The sequence below is a fragment of the Ranitomeya imitator genome, chromosome 5 (genome assembly GCF_032444005.1).
Source record: "Ranitomeya imitator isolate aRanImi1 chromosome 5, aRanImi1.pri, whole genome shotgun sequence".
Classification (NCBI taxonomy): domain Eukaryota; kingdom Metazoa; phylum Chordata; class Amphibia; order Anura; family Dendrobatidae; genus Ranitomeya; species Ranitomeya imitator.
Genome location: NC_091286.1, coordinates 139,287,592 through 139,302,469, shown reverse-complemented (window position 1 = coordinate 139,302,469; position 14,878 = coordinate 139,287,592). Strand labels below are relative to the sequence as shown.

The following is a 14,878-nucleotide window of genomic DNA, read 5'->3' as shown; positions in this document are numbered from 1 at the left end:
CTATGCACTTAGTGTAATAATGGAGAGGTGTCCAACGTGGCCTACCCCGATCATGTTCTAGATGATACATTACAACACGAGTCTGTGATTAGTCAGTGTACAAAGAGAGAAGAAGTAGGAGGAGGATGGAACCTGCTAAGTTTTAGAGTCATCTGTAGTGTTATGCCTACTAAATAGGCTAATTTGTGTCTTGAAAAAAAAAGTTCAGTGAACAAAAACTTTTGAGACGATAAAATATCTACTTAATCAATTTATTCTAAATGATATCTAACAGATACATGCATTAAAGCCATGCGCTTGTAATTACAATGCAGACCTCATTTGCTCTGTAAACATTAAAGTGGTATAAACACCTCTGTCACTGAGCCTGAAATACAAAAAGGTTGAGTAGAGTAAAAGAAACCACTCACACATCCATTATTGATAGGGTCATGTAAGAAAGGCAACCATACAACCTAGCAATAAAGGTCAGCTCAACTGTTCCAAATCTTTTCACCATTCCTCATATGTAAAATAATGCAAAAACACCAATATCTGGAGTGATAGGAGAAGTCCTTTCTATAAATACAATATTCACTAACTACTTTCAATTTGTTTACTGGAGAAGAAAAAAAATCGGGGTTATTTTACTTGGAATTGACCCTGCACCATATTCTAAGTATATTTAGATATTTAGTGCTTTAGATCATCCTGCATGTCTTACAGAATTGATAAAGGCAAACAACGAGGTTCAAGAATTGCAAATTCAAGAGTTGAGTGGAGACCCTTCCAATGCATTTTCAGACTTCTAGGATGTGGGGCTATCTCAACACATTTTATTTAAAGTACTAGAGACAAAATGAATTAATTTGTAGATATCTCGTTCATCATTAGAAACATGTTGAACATTCTGATTGTGCAGATGTAGTAGAAAGGAGTGCTTTTGGGAAGGACTTTCTTACTCTCAGAACTTTATTCGTATCCCATGCTGCACTTCACTGAGCCTATAAAGAAATATTAACCAGTTTTGTAAACAATTTAATGTAGGAGCATTATCATGTCATCTCTGACTTTAGAAAAATACCAGGTTTTAAATAATGCTCTTAGATGGTTAAAACTGAAGTCATCATTGGCATGTTGTTCACAAGACCAGGGGTATCACAGCACATATGGAATCACTGGATAGAGCCCAAGAAGAGCGTGGTATCATCATTCTCTGCCCGCTGTAAGCAGCTTCAAGGCTTTCTGAAGGTTCTCTACTGCAGTGTTCACATCTTCATACTGTAAGGCGCTACCAGCATATTTGCAGTATTTCTGGGCCCTGGCAAAGTCTTCAGGAGTCAATCGGGTCCCACCTGGAAGTAGATTGAACATACATTATTAGTAATTTTCTTGATTTGCATAATTTGTTAATCTTCAAAGGTTCAAATATCCGTTTTAATTCATTTCATGATCTATCTTTACTATGGTAAAACGGTTTTTTTTCTTTAACACAGCTCGAAATCTTCTGTCCCACAATTACAACTAATCACCAATCCACAGGAGAGGTCATAAGTGTCTGAATTGTAAGGGACCTCCACCGATCATGGAGATAATGACTTTCCTGTGTCCTCAGTCTGAATGGAGCACTAGTCACACACACATCCATCCATCATCTATGCGGCTTACAGATAGACCAGATTTCTCCAGGAATCTCCTATAAAGGTGGAGCATGTGCCTCTATTCAAATGGCAGACCCTGGTTCTTGAGAATGGTGGGACCCATCACCCCCCAAGTACTCAGGCACTTATCACCGGTCCTGCTCTCCAGTGGGGAATAGTCAGTTGTGACTGTGGGACATCTTTTTAAATTATTAAAATGCAAAAAACACATTTTGTATACATATTTATTAAATTAGGTCATTATTCATGGATACTTAGTAGCTTGCTGCATATTGCTCATCCGCTGAACTTATTACCTTTCTTTTTTCTAACCCCTCCAGTACTGAGTTCCTGTTTTTTTGCGTTTTTCTTCCTCCCTTTAATAACAGAACCATAACAGTTTTATTTTAGTTTTCTGTCCACATAAATGAATGAGGGCTTGTTTTTGTGAGACAGGAAAACGAGAATATACAAAGTGCAGTGAAATTGCAAAAACTATGCAATTCCATAATTTTTGTTTATCATGTTCACTATATGATAAAACTGACCTTGTAATATGATTCCCTAGGTCAGTACGAGTACGCAGATACAGACATGTATAGTGTTTTTTTTTTAAATTTCGATGGTGAAAAAAATAAAATAATTGGATTTTTGTCTTTATTTTCCAAGACCTGTATCTTTTTCATTTTTTGTGATCTGGGGCTGTGATGGCTTAGTTTTTGCATTCTGGGCTGACATTTTTATTGGCATATTTTGGGGAAGATATGGTGTTTTGATCACCTCTCAATGTTGTGGTGGCCAAAAGTTATGATCTTTTTTTGCTCGTTAAGCTGTTTACTGATTGGATTAATTTACTTTACATTTTGATATATCGGACATTTCTGAATTCGGCATGAAAGGGGCATTTTGAACTTGTGTTTTTATTTTTTTCAGATTTTTCTTTTCTTTTAACTTTTTACAGACTTCAATAGTCCTCTTAGGACCAGCAATGGGCTGGCGTTTACAGGAGGATGGTAATGACAGGCACAGGCGTTATCAGCAGACCCTAGGCTGTAATAACCCATCGGCAGCCTACAATTGCAGGGGCGCCGATGGGGGAATTCAGGGTGCGCTATCGGTCAGCACGTGTTAAATCCCGCTGTCAGTGATTGTCAGCACATGTAACTGGTTAACAGCGCTGCTGCTCTTAAAGGCACTTGATAGCCGATTTTCCAAAGGCTGAGGTTTTTGGCACAAGGTTAGAGAAGGCTGGATTAATTTGCATCACTTGGCCTTTCCCAACGATGATGGTGAACAAGCCATAACCCTAAGAAGCTAATTATGACGTGGAACCTTGGTCAATGTTATCTGAGCATACAAATCTCCAAGCGTGCCCAAACTTTTGCACCCACCCATTTTCCTTTATTTTTGTAATTTTTCAAAATTTGAAAATAATAATTATTTTTTTCTGCCTAAAATACAAAGGAAAGGTGTCATCTTTAACTTTAGGCCTCGTAGAGATCATTTCATCTTCAACTGGCTGAACTGTTCACAATAACAGTAATTTTGACCAGGGGTGCCCAAACTTTTACATGTCACTGTATTTAATCTCTAGTATACCTTCATTCCAGCTCTAAATTACTGCTAAGCTATATTTTAAGTATAATCAAGCAACCTGCATGTTTCCATCATAAAGACACTAGCAATTCAGAAAACTTTGTGAACTGATGCAGATGTGTTTGTATGTAAACATTTGCTCTTCACTCTCCATTAACCTTTCAGGAGATTACTGCTGGTTTGCGCTTTGTTTAACAAGGCATAACCATATGGTCTTTGTTACAATGATGATTGCAATTAGCTTGCTAATTCAGTTCAAAGTTTGTGCTGACTTTTATTAAATCCACATTATGTGAATCATGGAGTTATCTGACATCTGCATTTACTATGGCGGTAGAGGCCACTAAGAAGGTCAATGTACAGTAAATCAGGCGCTAGCTGGTAATGAAAGGCTAGAATGGTTGAGTACTGATTAAGTGCAATAAATATCACTTGCTTAGATCAGTCAATGTAGGTATGTGATCTTTGCTATCATCACCTAGGCACCATGGCTTTGTCTCCGTGCCTCTCTCCAGTTACAGAATGACTTTTAAAACATAGATGCTCATATTGTCTACTTTTCTTTTAAAATGAGAAAGCCAATACCTTTGAGAAAGGCTTGTCCTTCAGGTGTGACAGATGAAGGCAGCTTTTATTCTCTAGTAAATGTAACAACCCACACAGCTCTGCCATGTGCGCAAGCCTAAAGGGTTGTGAACAGATCCAATCCAAAGTGTAAAGGAAACTACATAAAATGCTCTATGCCCATAGCCACAATGTCCATAACATGCAGGGAAATGATTGACTGCTTGGGATATTTGCATTGAAGGAGCCTTTGTGCATCTATGGAAAGCGCTCTAGGCTGATTATCATTCCGGTCTTTATGAAAAATTACTGCTAAAATACATATATCCTTGTTTTCACTCCAAACCTTAGTTTAGTTGCAATGTTTTTGATAGATAATCTATTATAACAGAACTAGATGGTGGGCCGATTCTAACGCATCGGGTATTCTAGAATATGTATTTATGTATGTATATAGCAGGCCACGTAGTATATAGGAGCCATGCAGTATATAGCAGACAAATACTACGTGGCATGTGCTATATACTATGTGGCTGCTATATACATACATACATATTGTAGAATACACTATGCGTTAATACAAGCCACGCAATATATAACAGTGGCCACGCAGTATATAACACAGCCACGTACTATATAACAGCCCACGCAGTATATAGCAGCCACGCAGTATATAATACAGGCGACGTAGTATATAACACAGGCCACGCAGTATATAACACTGGCCACGTAATATATAGCACAGCCCACGTAGTATATAGCAGCCACGTAGTATATAACACAGCCCACATAATATATAGCACAGCCCACAAAGTCTATAGCACAGCCCACAGGAGTATATTACACAGCCCACATAGTATATAACACTGCCTGTGTAGTATATAGCAGCCATGCGGTATCTAACACAGCCCATGTAGTATACAGCAGGGTGGGAACCATATCCCTGTTAAAAAAAAATAATTAAAATAAAAAATAGTTATATACTCACCCCCTGGGATCCACCGAAGCTCCGGCGATATGCGCGCGGCAGCCGCCATCTGCCGTTCCCAGGATGCATTGCGAAATTACCCAGATGACCGCCAAGTCTTCTGGGTAATTTCGCAATGCATCGCTGGGAACGGAAGATTGAGGCAGGCGCGAGCGGCTCGGCGGACTACGGAGGGTGAGTATAGCAGGTTTTTTGTTTTTTTATTATTTTTAACATTACACTTTTTTATTATTGATGCCGCATAGGCAGCATCAATAGTAAAAAGTTGGGGACACACAGGGTTAATAGCAGCGGTTACGGAGTGCGCTACCCGTGGCATAACGCAGTCTGTTACTGCCGGCATTAACCCTGTGTGAGCGGTGACTGGAGGGGAGTATGCGGGCGCCGGGCACTGACTTCGGGGAGTAAGGAGCAGCCATTTTCTTCCGGACTGTGCCCGTCGCTGATTGGTCGTGGCTGTTTTGCCACGACCAATCAGCGACTTGGATTTCCATGACAGACAGAGGCCGCGACCAATGAATATCTGTGACAGACAGACAGAAGGACAGAAAGACGGAAGTGACCCTTAGACAATTATATAGTAGATGATGTAAAAGTTTTCCAGCCACCAACTGATACATGGATTACTGTCCTAAACCATAACACTTGCAAGTATCTTCTGAGTACACAAAGCAACAACACAGCTAATTTTCTGTTTCAGTAGACACATTTAAGGCCACAAAACGAGAAAGATCATATGTAACTCTTTGTATTAATTCTGGAAACGTGGCTCATTAGTAGTCAGCTTTCACAGCACCGTACTGAATAATTTACCATAAAGAAGTCTCAAAAAGAACAAAATATTTATATGTCCACATTTTAGCTTACTCTTCTAAATCATAGTAGTAGGACTAAATGTGATATCACACAGGCTTCTACATAGCTCAGATACACATGCTATTTGCTGTGGTCCTCAATAACCATTTTCTTTACCTTTACTTAACAATACAGGGCAGTTGGGTCAAAATTTTCCTTTAACCCTAAAAACTTCCTATTTTAAGCAAGAAAAGAAAAAGCAATAAGCATTATATGGTACTGATCTGCAATACCAGACAAAGCCTAAGACTAGAACAGCTTTATGTTTTTTTTATTAATTTTATACAACCAGTTTACTGCCTCTGAGCCATAAAGTAAGGTTGCCCTACTCCTTGAGGTATAAGGTGGTTTCACCTATGAAATGTATATATGTTAAAAATGCACAGAAGTGCACAGTAGAACAGGATGCAGTTTTGCCGTGTAATACTCATATAGGTGTAGTTGCACCATAATGGTCACTGAGGGCCTGAGAGTTGTCCACCATATCTTTACAAGTGAGTTGGCAGCAGGATTTTGAGAGACTTGCTAATATAGATTATAAATGATCCTCCTGGACTTGTTGCTGCAGCCTCAGCCTTCTTCACCTGTCCAACAGACTCCTCTGAATAAACAGTGGCTTTAACGCCTTCATTCAACATCATGTACATGTGATTGCAAGATGAGGGGTTCAAAAGCTCTGCCAGATGCAGCAGGTAAATATCCCTCATCTAACAGTGGCAGTTCAGATCAATCTGATAGCAGCGCATAAAGGGAATCTGTCACCTACTTTTTCGTATGTAAGCTTCGGCCACAGCCATCAGGGGCTTATCTACAGCATTCTGTAATGTAATGTAACCTGAAAGATAAGAAAAACAAGCTAGATTATACTCATCTGGGGGGGCGGTCTGGTCCAATGGGCATCGCGGTCCGGCGCCTCCCATCTTCATGCGATGACGTCCTCTTCCTTGCTTCTGTCGTGGCTCCGGCGCAGGCGTAATTCTCTGCCCTGTTGAGGGCAGAGCAAAGTACTGCAGTGCGCAGGTGCTGGGCTTCTCTGACTTTCTCGGCGCCTGCGCACTGCAGTACTTTGCTCTGTCCTCACCAGGGCAAAGTATGCCAGTGCAGGAGCCGTGGCAAGAAGGGAGAGGACGTCATCGTATGAAGATGGGAGGGGTCGAACCAGGACCGCGACGCCCATCGTACCGGACCACACGCCCAGGTGAGTATTATATAACTTGTTTTTCTTATCTTTCAGGTTACATCGGGAGCTTATCTACAGCATTACAGAATGCTGTAGATAAGCCCCTAATGGCGGTGGCCGAAGCTTTTATATGAAAAAGTAGGTGACAGATTCCCTTTAAAGGAGACGCACGTTGGTGCTCTTGTGCACTTGCTCCCTTAGGCGACAATTACTGCCATCCTGTGAAGCTCATCTATTTGCTGAACTTCAAAAGGATTTACACTGTATACTGGAAGGAATACTGTGGTATTGCAATATATGTTATTAACAATAGAACGTTTGCAGGTTCAAGGTCTATAAAGGTGTTGAAAAAGTAAAGTAAAAAAAAATAAAATTTTTATTTTTTATGTATATTTTTTGAAATCACCTCGCTTTCCTCAAATTAAAGATAAAGAAATAAAAATAGAAATGATCATAAAAGTACAATAAAAAAAAAAAATTAGCCCAGTCTGTAAGAGACAGAAAAATCAAAACAGAATTGCAGCTTTTTGGTCACCACACCGCCCTAAAAAATGCCATACAATCAGATAATAATATTATATTCACAACTCACACAGCTTCATTTATAGGAAAATGAAGATGTTACAGGTCCTGCAAAATAAACTGAATTTATTTATTTTTCCTCAGCCTAAATTTAGAAAAAAAAAATCTACACATATTTGGCATCGCTGTATTCATACTAATCTGGAGAATCATGATTCAGATTAAGTTTTACCAGGTAATGCAGACCATTAAAAACAAAAAACATGGCGGGATTGCATTTTTTTTCTCCATTTCTCAGAACTGGGAATTTTTCCCCTCCCGTCTTCCAGTACAGTGAATGCCCCCGTTATCCAGTACACTGAATGTTAAAATAAATGGTACCATTCAAAATTACAACTTGTCCTGCAAAATACAAGCTTCATATGATTCTTGGAAGAACAGGAGGAAAAAACAAAAGTGCAAACACAAAAACTAGCTACGAAAGGAAGGGGTTATACTGGATGGAGAGGTCTCATCACATGTTCCTCCATTAGAAGCCATCTATCTGCAGGGTGTAAGAAGCTGCAGAATTAGGCTTCAGTCACACTATTAGTATGTGGTCAGTATTTTACATCAGTATTTGTAGCCAAAACCAGGTGAGGAACAATTAGAGGAAAAGTATGATAGAAACATATGCACCACTTCTGGATTTATCACCCACTCCTGGTTTTGGCTTACAAATACTGATGTAAAATACTGACCAAATACTGATAGTGTGACGGCAGCCTTAGTATGTGGTCAGTATTTTACATCAGTATTTGTAGCCAAAACCAGGTGAGGAACAATTAGAGGAAAAGTATAATAGAAACACGTCACCACTTCTGGATTTATCACCCACTCCTGGTTTTGGCTTACAAATACTGATGTAAAATACTGACCAAATACTGATAGTGTGACGGCAGCCTTAGTATGTGGTCAGTATTTTACATCAGTATTTGTAGCCAAAACCAGGTGAGGAACAATTAGAGGAAAAGTATGATAGAAACATGTCACTACTTCTGGATTTATCACCCACTCCTGGTTTTGGCTTACAAATACTGATGTAAAATACTGACCAAATACTGATAGTGTGATGGCAGCCTTAGAGCCTAAGGCAAGCATGCTTTCTTTGTTTCTTCGGTCAGCATCCCTTTCCCACTAGGAAAACTTTTCTTTAAGTTCTCTTGGGGTACGTGCCCAATGTCTGTAAACACTGTGGGTTGGACGTTGCGTACATCTGCAGCGTCCAGATGTTACAGCATAGTGGATGGGATTTCTAGAAATCCCATGCAGACTATACGTGCTGAGACGCCTGCAGATCACCCCTGGAGACGGACATGTGTAGCATCTTTCCAGACCGCAGCATGTCAATTTACCTTGCGGAGAGGAGAGTCTCCTCAAGATAAATGTCACCCACTCAATGTATTGGATGCGGTGATTCTACACGGTTCAATGAACTCATGCAGAATCACCTGCGTTCAATAGCCGACAGCGCTTTGTACCCAGCGGACATATGCTGAGTCCAAAGCGCTGCCAATTCCTGAACATGTGGACATACCCTAATAACTATGTATGGTTTTTAGAGGTGAACGACACAAAAATAAACTTAAAAATATCAGTAGCTTAAGTAGCCTTAACACACTGCGTCAGCCCAAACACCAGAACTCGAAAAAGTGACTGAACACAATTAGACCAACAAGCACATAACCATACTTACAATACAGAGTATGAAGAACTGCACCTACAATGCTCCACGATAAAAGACAAGAACACTATTCATCAAGTGACAACCATTTTTTTTTTAGACCAGTAGTGATCACACTCATTCATACATGCAGCGTCAGTCACGGGAAGTAAAAAACTACAGTAACAGACTTAGGCCATGTTCACACCTTCCTGGCCAGCATTTCACACCAGTATTTGTAAGTCAATATCAAAAATGGACAAAGAAAGCAGAAATGGTGAGGTGTTTCTATTACACTCTTTTCCGTTTATTCCACTCCTGGTTTTGGGTTACAAATATTGATGTAAAATACTGGCCAATACTAAATGTGCAGGTTTTTTTTTTTAGCAGAGTCTTTCCAAAATCTACTCAAAAACTTGGCATTTCTGTTCCGTTAATTCCCTAAAAACTCATTCAACGCTGAATCTCTACAACTGATTCTGGTGTCTGATATTGTTTGATGCGCTGACATCACGTGGACAGCATGGCAGCCAATCATATGGTCCAGTGTTTCACAAACTCCAGTCCTCACAGCCCTCAACAGATCATGTTTTCAGGATTTTCTTACTATTGCATACAGAACTTGTTGCAATTTCTGATGCTTTAATAATAGTTCCATAACCTGTGCAGTACTAACAAAAATCCTCGAAGCATGATCTTTTGGGGGCTGTGAGGACTGGAATTTGTGAAACACGGATTTAACACAAACTGCGGCCTTGGGACAGAAGTATTTTGAAAACGGAAAACCTACCGTAATTAAGACGTCATTTGTATGGTCTATAAGAATATCAACAAAAAGCAGAGTTTATCTGTGCCTATCCACTTTGCATCAAAAGGGGGCTCATGATGAGTGGCTCTCCAGATGTATGGATCAGCTTCTATCTTTATTACAGAGGCAGATTGCAATTTCCGATACCCAAACTTCAGTTGCTACATTCTTGTGAGGGTGCCCTCCAAACTGGGGTCTGGCCTTAATGTCCCTACCATGCTTCTATTGCATAGTATGCCATCCTAACATGGATTGTTTCAGTCGGCATGACGGACCATCAGGGGACTTATAACAAAATAAAAGGGATCATAGGGTCAGAAGGACAAATAGGTTATTGGTATACTCTTATGGTCAAAAAGTTTTCTACTGCCTGTAAATCTTGGGTGACTATTTCCACAAAACATATTGATGTGGCAAAGGTCCAAGTTCGGTGTTTGAATTATTTGGAGTTTGTGCAAAGTTTGTGAGCAAATAGGTTGATGTATTTCATCCAGTTAAATGAAATCTTGTGGTTGGTACAAATTAAAGTCCTTTCATGGGATTCCCATTTATGCTTTATCAGTGTGTAAGAAAAGAGATTTAGGACTTTTGACTGTTGGATTGCTGCATGTTTGAGTGGGTTGGTGATTGTTCCTCAGAGGATAAGCTGGTGTTTCTTCAAATGAATGGACCTTCCAGCCTCACTGCTGGTTTGTTCTTATAGGTGAACTCACAATCTCTGAAAAACAAGTTGTTTTATATGCTCAGTTTGCACTTTGTTACTCTAGTAAAACATATCACCCAACAAACATTTCCTTTTGGGAACATAATGAAGAATTGTTTAGATTAACTTTCTTTTATGATGCTCACTCACATTTTAGTACACAGTTATTCATCTTTAGAAAATATTTGTGTACCTAACTTACCAACTTACCATATATACTCGAGTATAAGCCGACCCGAGTATAAGCCGAGACCCCTAACTTTGCCACAAAAAGCTGGGAAAACTTATTGACTCGAGTATAAGCCTAGGGTGGAAAATGCAGCAGCTACCGGTAAATATCAAAAATAAAAATAGATACCAATAAAAGTAAAATTAATTGAGACATCAGTAGGTTAAGTGTTTTTGAATACCCATATTGAATCAGGAGCCCCATATAATGCTCCATACAGTTCATGATGGGCCAATAGATGCTCCATACAAAATGCGCCCCATATAATGCTCCATATTAAAATATGCCCCATATAATGCTGCACAAATGCTGATTATGGCCCCATAACATGCTCCATAGACACATTTGCCCCGTATTATGCTCCACATATGCGGACTATGGCCCCATAAGATGCTCCATAGACTATTATGCCCCATATGCTGTTGCTGCGATAAAAAACCCAAAACAATCACATACTCACCTCTCGTCGCTCAGGTTCCCGACACTTGCTATAGTCACCTATCCCCCGATCCACCGCTGTTCAGGCAGAGGGCGGCGCGCACACTAATCGTGTCATCGCGCCCTCTGACCCGAGTGTCACTGCAGAGGACGCAGAAGACACATCAGCGCCGACGGTGGAACGGGGGACAGGTGAATATCATGCACTGCCCCGTCATACTCACCTGCTCCTGGCGCGGTCCCTGCCGTCCCAGGTTATCTGGGCGCTGACAGTTTCTTCCTGTATTGAGCGGTCACATGGTACCGCTCATTACAGTAATGAATATGTGACTCCACCCGAGTGGAGTCGGGTCCATAATTCATTACTGTAATGAGTGGTACCATGTGACCGCTCAATACAGGAAGAAGCTGTCAGCGCCCAGAGAACCAGGGACCACGCCAAGAGCAGGTGAGTATTATTAGACAGCTGCCACTCCCCCTCCCCTGCCGACCCCTGGGAATGACTCGAGTATAAGCCGAGAGGGGCAATTTCAGCCTAAAAAAATGGGCTGAAATTCTCAGCTTATACTCGAGTATATACGGTATAAGAAGCACTGTGTACATGGCACATTTAGCAGTGGGTATGGAAAGTATTCAGACCCCTTTAGATTTTTCACTCTGTTTCAGTGCAGCCATTTGGTAAATTCAAAAAAGTTAATTTTTTTTCTCATTAATGTACACTCTGAAACCTCATCTTGTAGTAATTTCTGCAAATTTATTATTAATTATAAAAGAAAAATTGAAATATCACAAATATCACATGGTCATAAGTATTCAGACTCTTTGCTCAGTATTGAGTAGAAGCAACCTTTTGAGCTAGTACAGCCATAAGTCTTCTTAGAAATGATGCAACAAGTTTTTCACACCTGGATGTAGGGATCCTCTGCCATTCTTCCTTGCAGATCCTCTCCAGTTCCATCAGGTTGGATGGTGAACGTTAGCGGATAGCCATTTTCAGGTCTCTCCAGAAATGTTAAATTGGGTTTGGGTCAGGGCTTTGGCTGGGCCAGTCAAGAATGGTCACAGAATTGTTCTGAAGCCACTCCTTTGTTATTTTAGTTGTGTGCTTAGGGTCACTGTCTTGTTGGATGGTGAACCTTCGGCCAAGTCGGAGGTCCAAAGCACTCTGGAAGAGGTTTTCATCCAGGATATTTCTGTACTTGGCGACATTCATGTTTACTTCAAGAACAACCAGTCACCCTCTCCCTGTAGCTGAAAAACACCCCCGCAGCATGATTCTGCCACCACCAAGTTTCACTGTTGGGATTGTATTGGGCAGATGATGAGGAGAGCCTGGTTTTCTCCACACATACCTCTTAGAATTATCACCAAAAAAGTCTATCTTCGTCTCATCAGATGAGAGAATCTTATTTCTCATAGTCTGGGAGTCCTTCATGTGTTTTTTTTAGCAAACTCTATGCGAGCTTTCATATGTCTTGCACTGAGGAGCGGATTCCGTTGGGCCACTCTGCCATAAATGCCCGACTGGTGGAGAGCTGCAGTGATAGTTAACTTTGTGTAACTTTCTCCCTACTGCATCTCTGGAGCTCAGCCACAGCGATATTGGGGTTCTTCGTTAACCTCCCTCACCAAGGCTCTTCTCCCATGATTGCTCAGCTTCACTGGACGGCCAGGTCTAGGAAGACTTTTGGTGGTCCCAAACGTCTTCCATTTTGGGATAATGGAGGCCACTGTGCTCTTAGGAACCTTGAATACTGCAGAAATTCTGTTGTAACGTTGGCCAGATCTGTGCCTTGCCACAATTCTGTCTCTGAGCTCCTTGGCCAGTTCCTTTGATCTCATGATTCTCATTTGGTCTGACATGCACTGTGAGCTGTGTCTTATATAGACAGGTGTGTGCCTTTCCAAATCAAGTCCTATCAGTTTAATTAAACACAGCTGGACTTCAATGAAGGAATAGAACCATCTCAAGGAGGATCACAAGGAAATGGACAGCATGCGACTTAAATATGAGTGCCTGAGCAAAGGGCCTGAAAACTTATGATTATGTGATATTTCATTTTTCCTTTTTTATTAAATTTGCAAAAATTTGTACATTTCTGTTTTTTTCAGACAAGATGGAGAGCTGAGTGTACATTAATGTGTAAAAAAAAAAAGAACTTTTTTGAATTTACCAAATGGCTGCAATGAAACAAAGAGTGAACAATTTAAAGGGGTCTGAATACTTTCCGTACCCACTGACCGATTAACACCTCTGTCTGTCCTCATATACATTATCAGTCTTCAAAACAAACTTTCTTGAGAGTCTAGTTCACTGGCACCTAACTGGAAATAAGAGGCGTAGGTGCAAACAAAACAGCACTTCAGCACTGGTACTGTAAAAATAAGATTAGTTGCTTCCAGTAAGAGTTGGAACGGAGCCCTGCGTATTTTTCATAGAATCAGTTTTTCAGCTGTCTTGGCTGCTCAACTCCCAGCAGGTAGAGAAGCACACAGGCGGTTCTATATTACATGCTTAGATGTGCAGGTGCACGCAGGTCAGTAAACAAACTTTCAGGAATGTAAAAGACACATCTCGTATTTTACAAAGATGCAGAAAGTATATGTATTAAATAAAGGGTTTTTTTGGAGACTAATTATATGTATACGAGAACAATATATATATATATGTATAAACTGAGGCGTCTGTTTTGATGCTTGACCTTCCACTGTTGCAGCATGCGCCAGAACATTTATATCACTTAGACTTGGGCGTGACTTCATACTATATATGATACGCTAAATGGACAAAAGTATTGAGACGCCTAGATAATTCACCTACAGAAACTTATAAAGGGACATGAAGCTCCGAGTTGCCAAGCAACAGCCCCAAACTCTTAATGATTTAGAGATAATCTGTATAGAGGAGTTGAACCAAATTCCTCCTGAAATGTGCGCAAACCTCATAATCAGCTACAAAAAACATCTGGCTGGTGTGCTTGCCAACAAAGGTTCTACCACCAAGTATTAAGTCTTGTTTGCCAGAGGGATCAAATACTTTTTTCTCACTGCAAAAACAAATAAATGTATATAATTTATACAATGTGATTTTTCTGGATTTTATTTTTCATATTCTATCTCTCAATGTTAAAATTAACCTACCCTTAAAATTATAGCTTGTTCATGTCTTTGTCAGTGAGCAATCTTACAAAATCAGCAAGGGATCAAATAATTATTTCCTTCACTGTGAGCAGTGAGCAGTGTCACGATCCCACCAGGGGTCAGTCACGACACACACAACGGGATGGTATAGGGGAGATGAAGGACCTACTGATAGGGAATGAGGGATGGTCACCTCCTGCTCAAACCTGAGCCTGTCCCTGCACTCCCCTAATGCCCTAAGTGGGACCTTCCCCACCGCAGTCAGGAACCTTGTCCCTCACTGCCACTTAGCACTTCCCTGGCTAGTGCACTGGCCAGCAAGGGCACTAGCCTCACCACTGCAAATGGTACAGCACAGGGGACAGTCACAAACATGAGAAGGACAAGGAATAAACACTACACTTAGCTTCCAGACTCCGCTGCCAAGCTCCTCACAAAAGATAACACAGAAGCAGGACTCCAAACTCCAGAAGTAGCTGACACCAGAGAGCTGCAACTGAAAGGCTGCTTTCCATAGAGAAATTCTATCACCA

The 14,878-nt window shown here is 40.6% G+C and overlaps 1 protein-coding gene across 1 annotated transcript in view; it reads right to left on the bottom strand.

Moving 5' to 3' along the window:
* Positions 1-237: 237 nt before the first annotated feature.
* The window catches only part of VTA1 (vesicle trafficking 1), a 359,268-nt gene continuing 344,627 nt past the window's right edge, over positions 238-14,878 (bottom strand). The window contains exon 8 of the mRNA XM_069769186.1: positions 238-1,334. Coding sequence (XP_069625287.1) covers positions 1,189-1,334 — 146 coding nt within the window. The 3' untranslated portion in view covers positions 238-1,188. The remainder of the gene's footprint in view (positions 1,335-14,878) is intronic.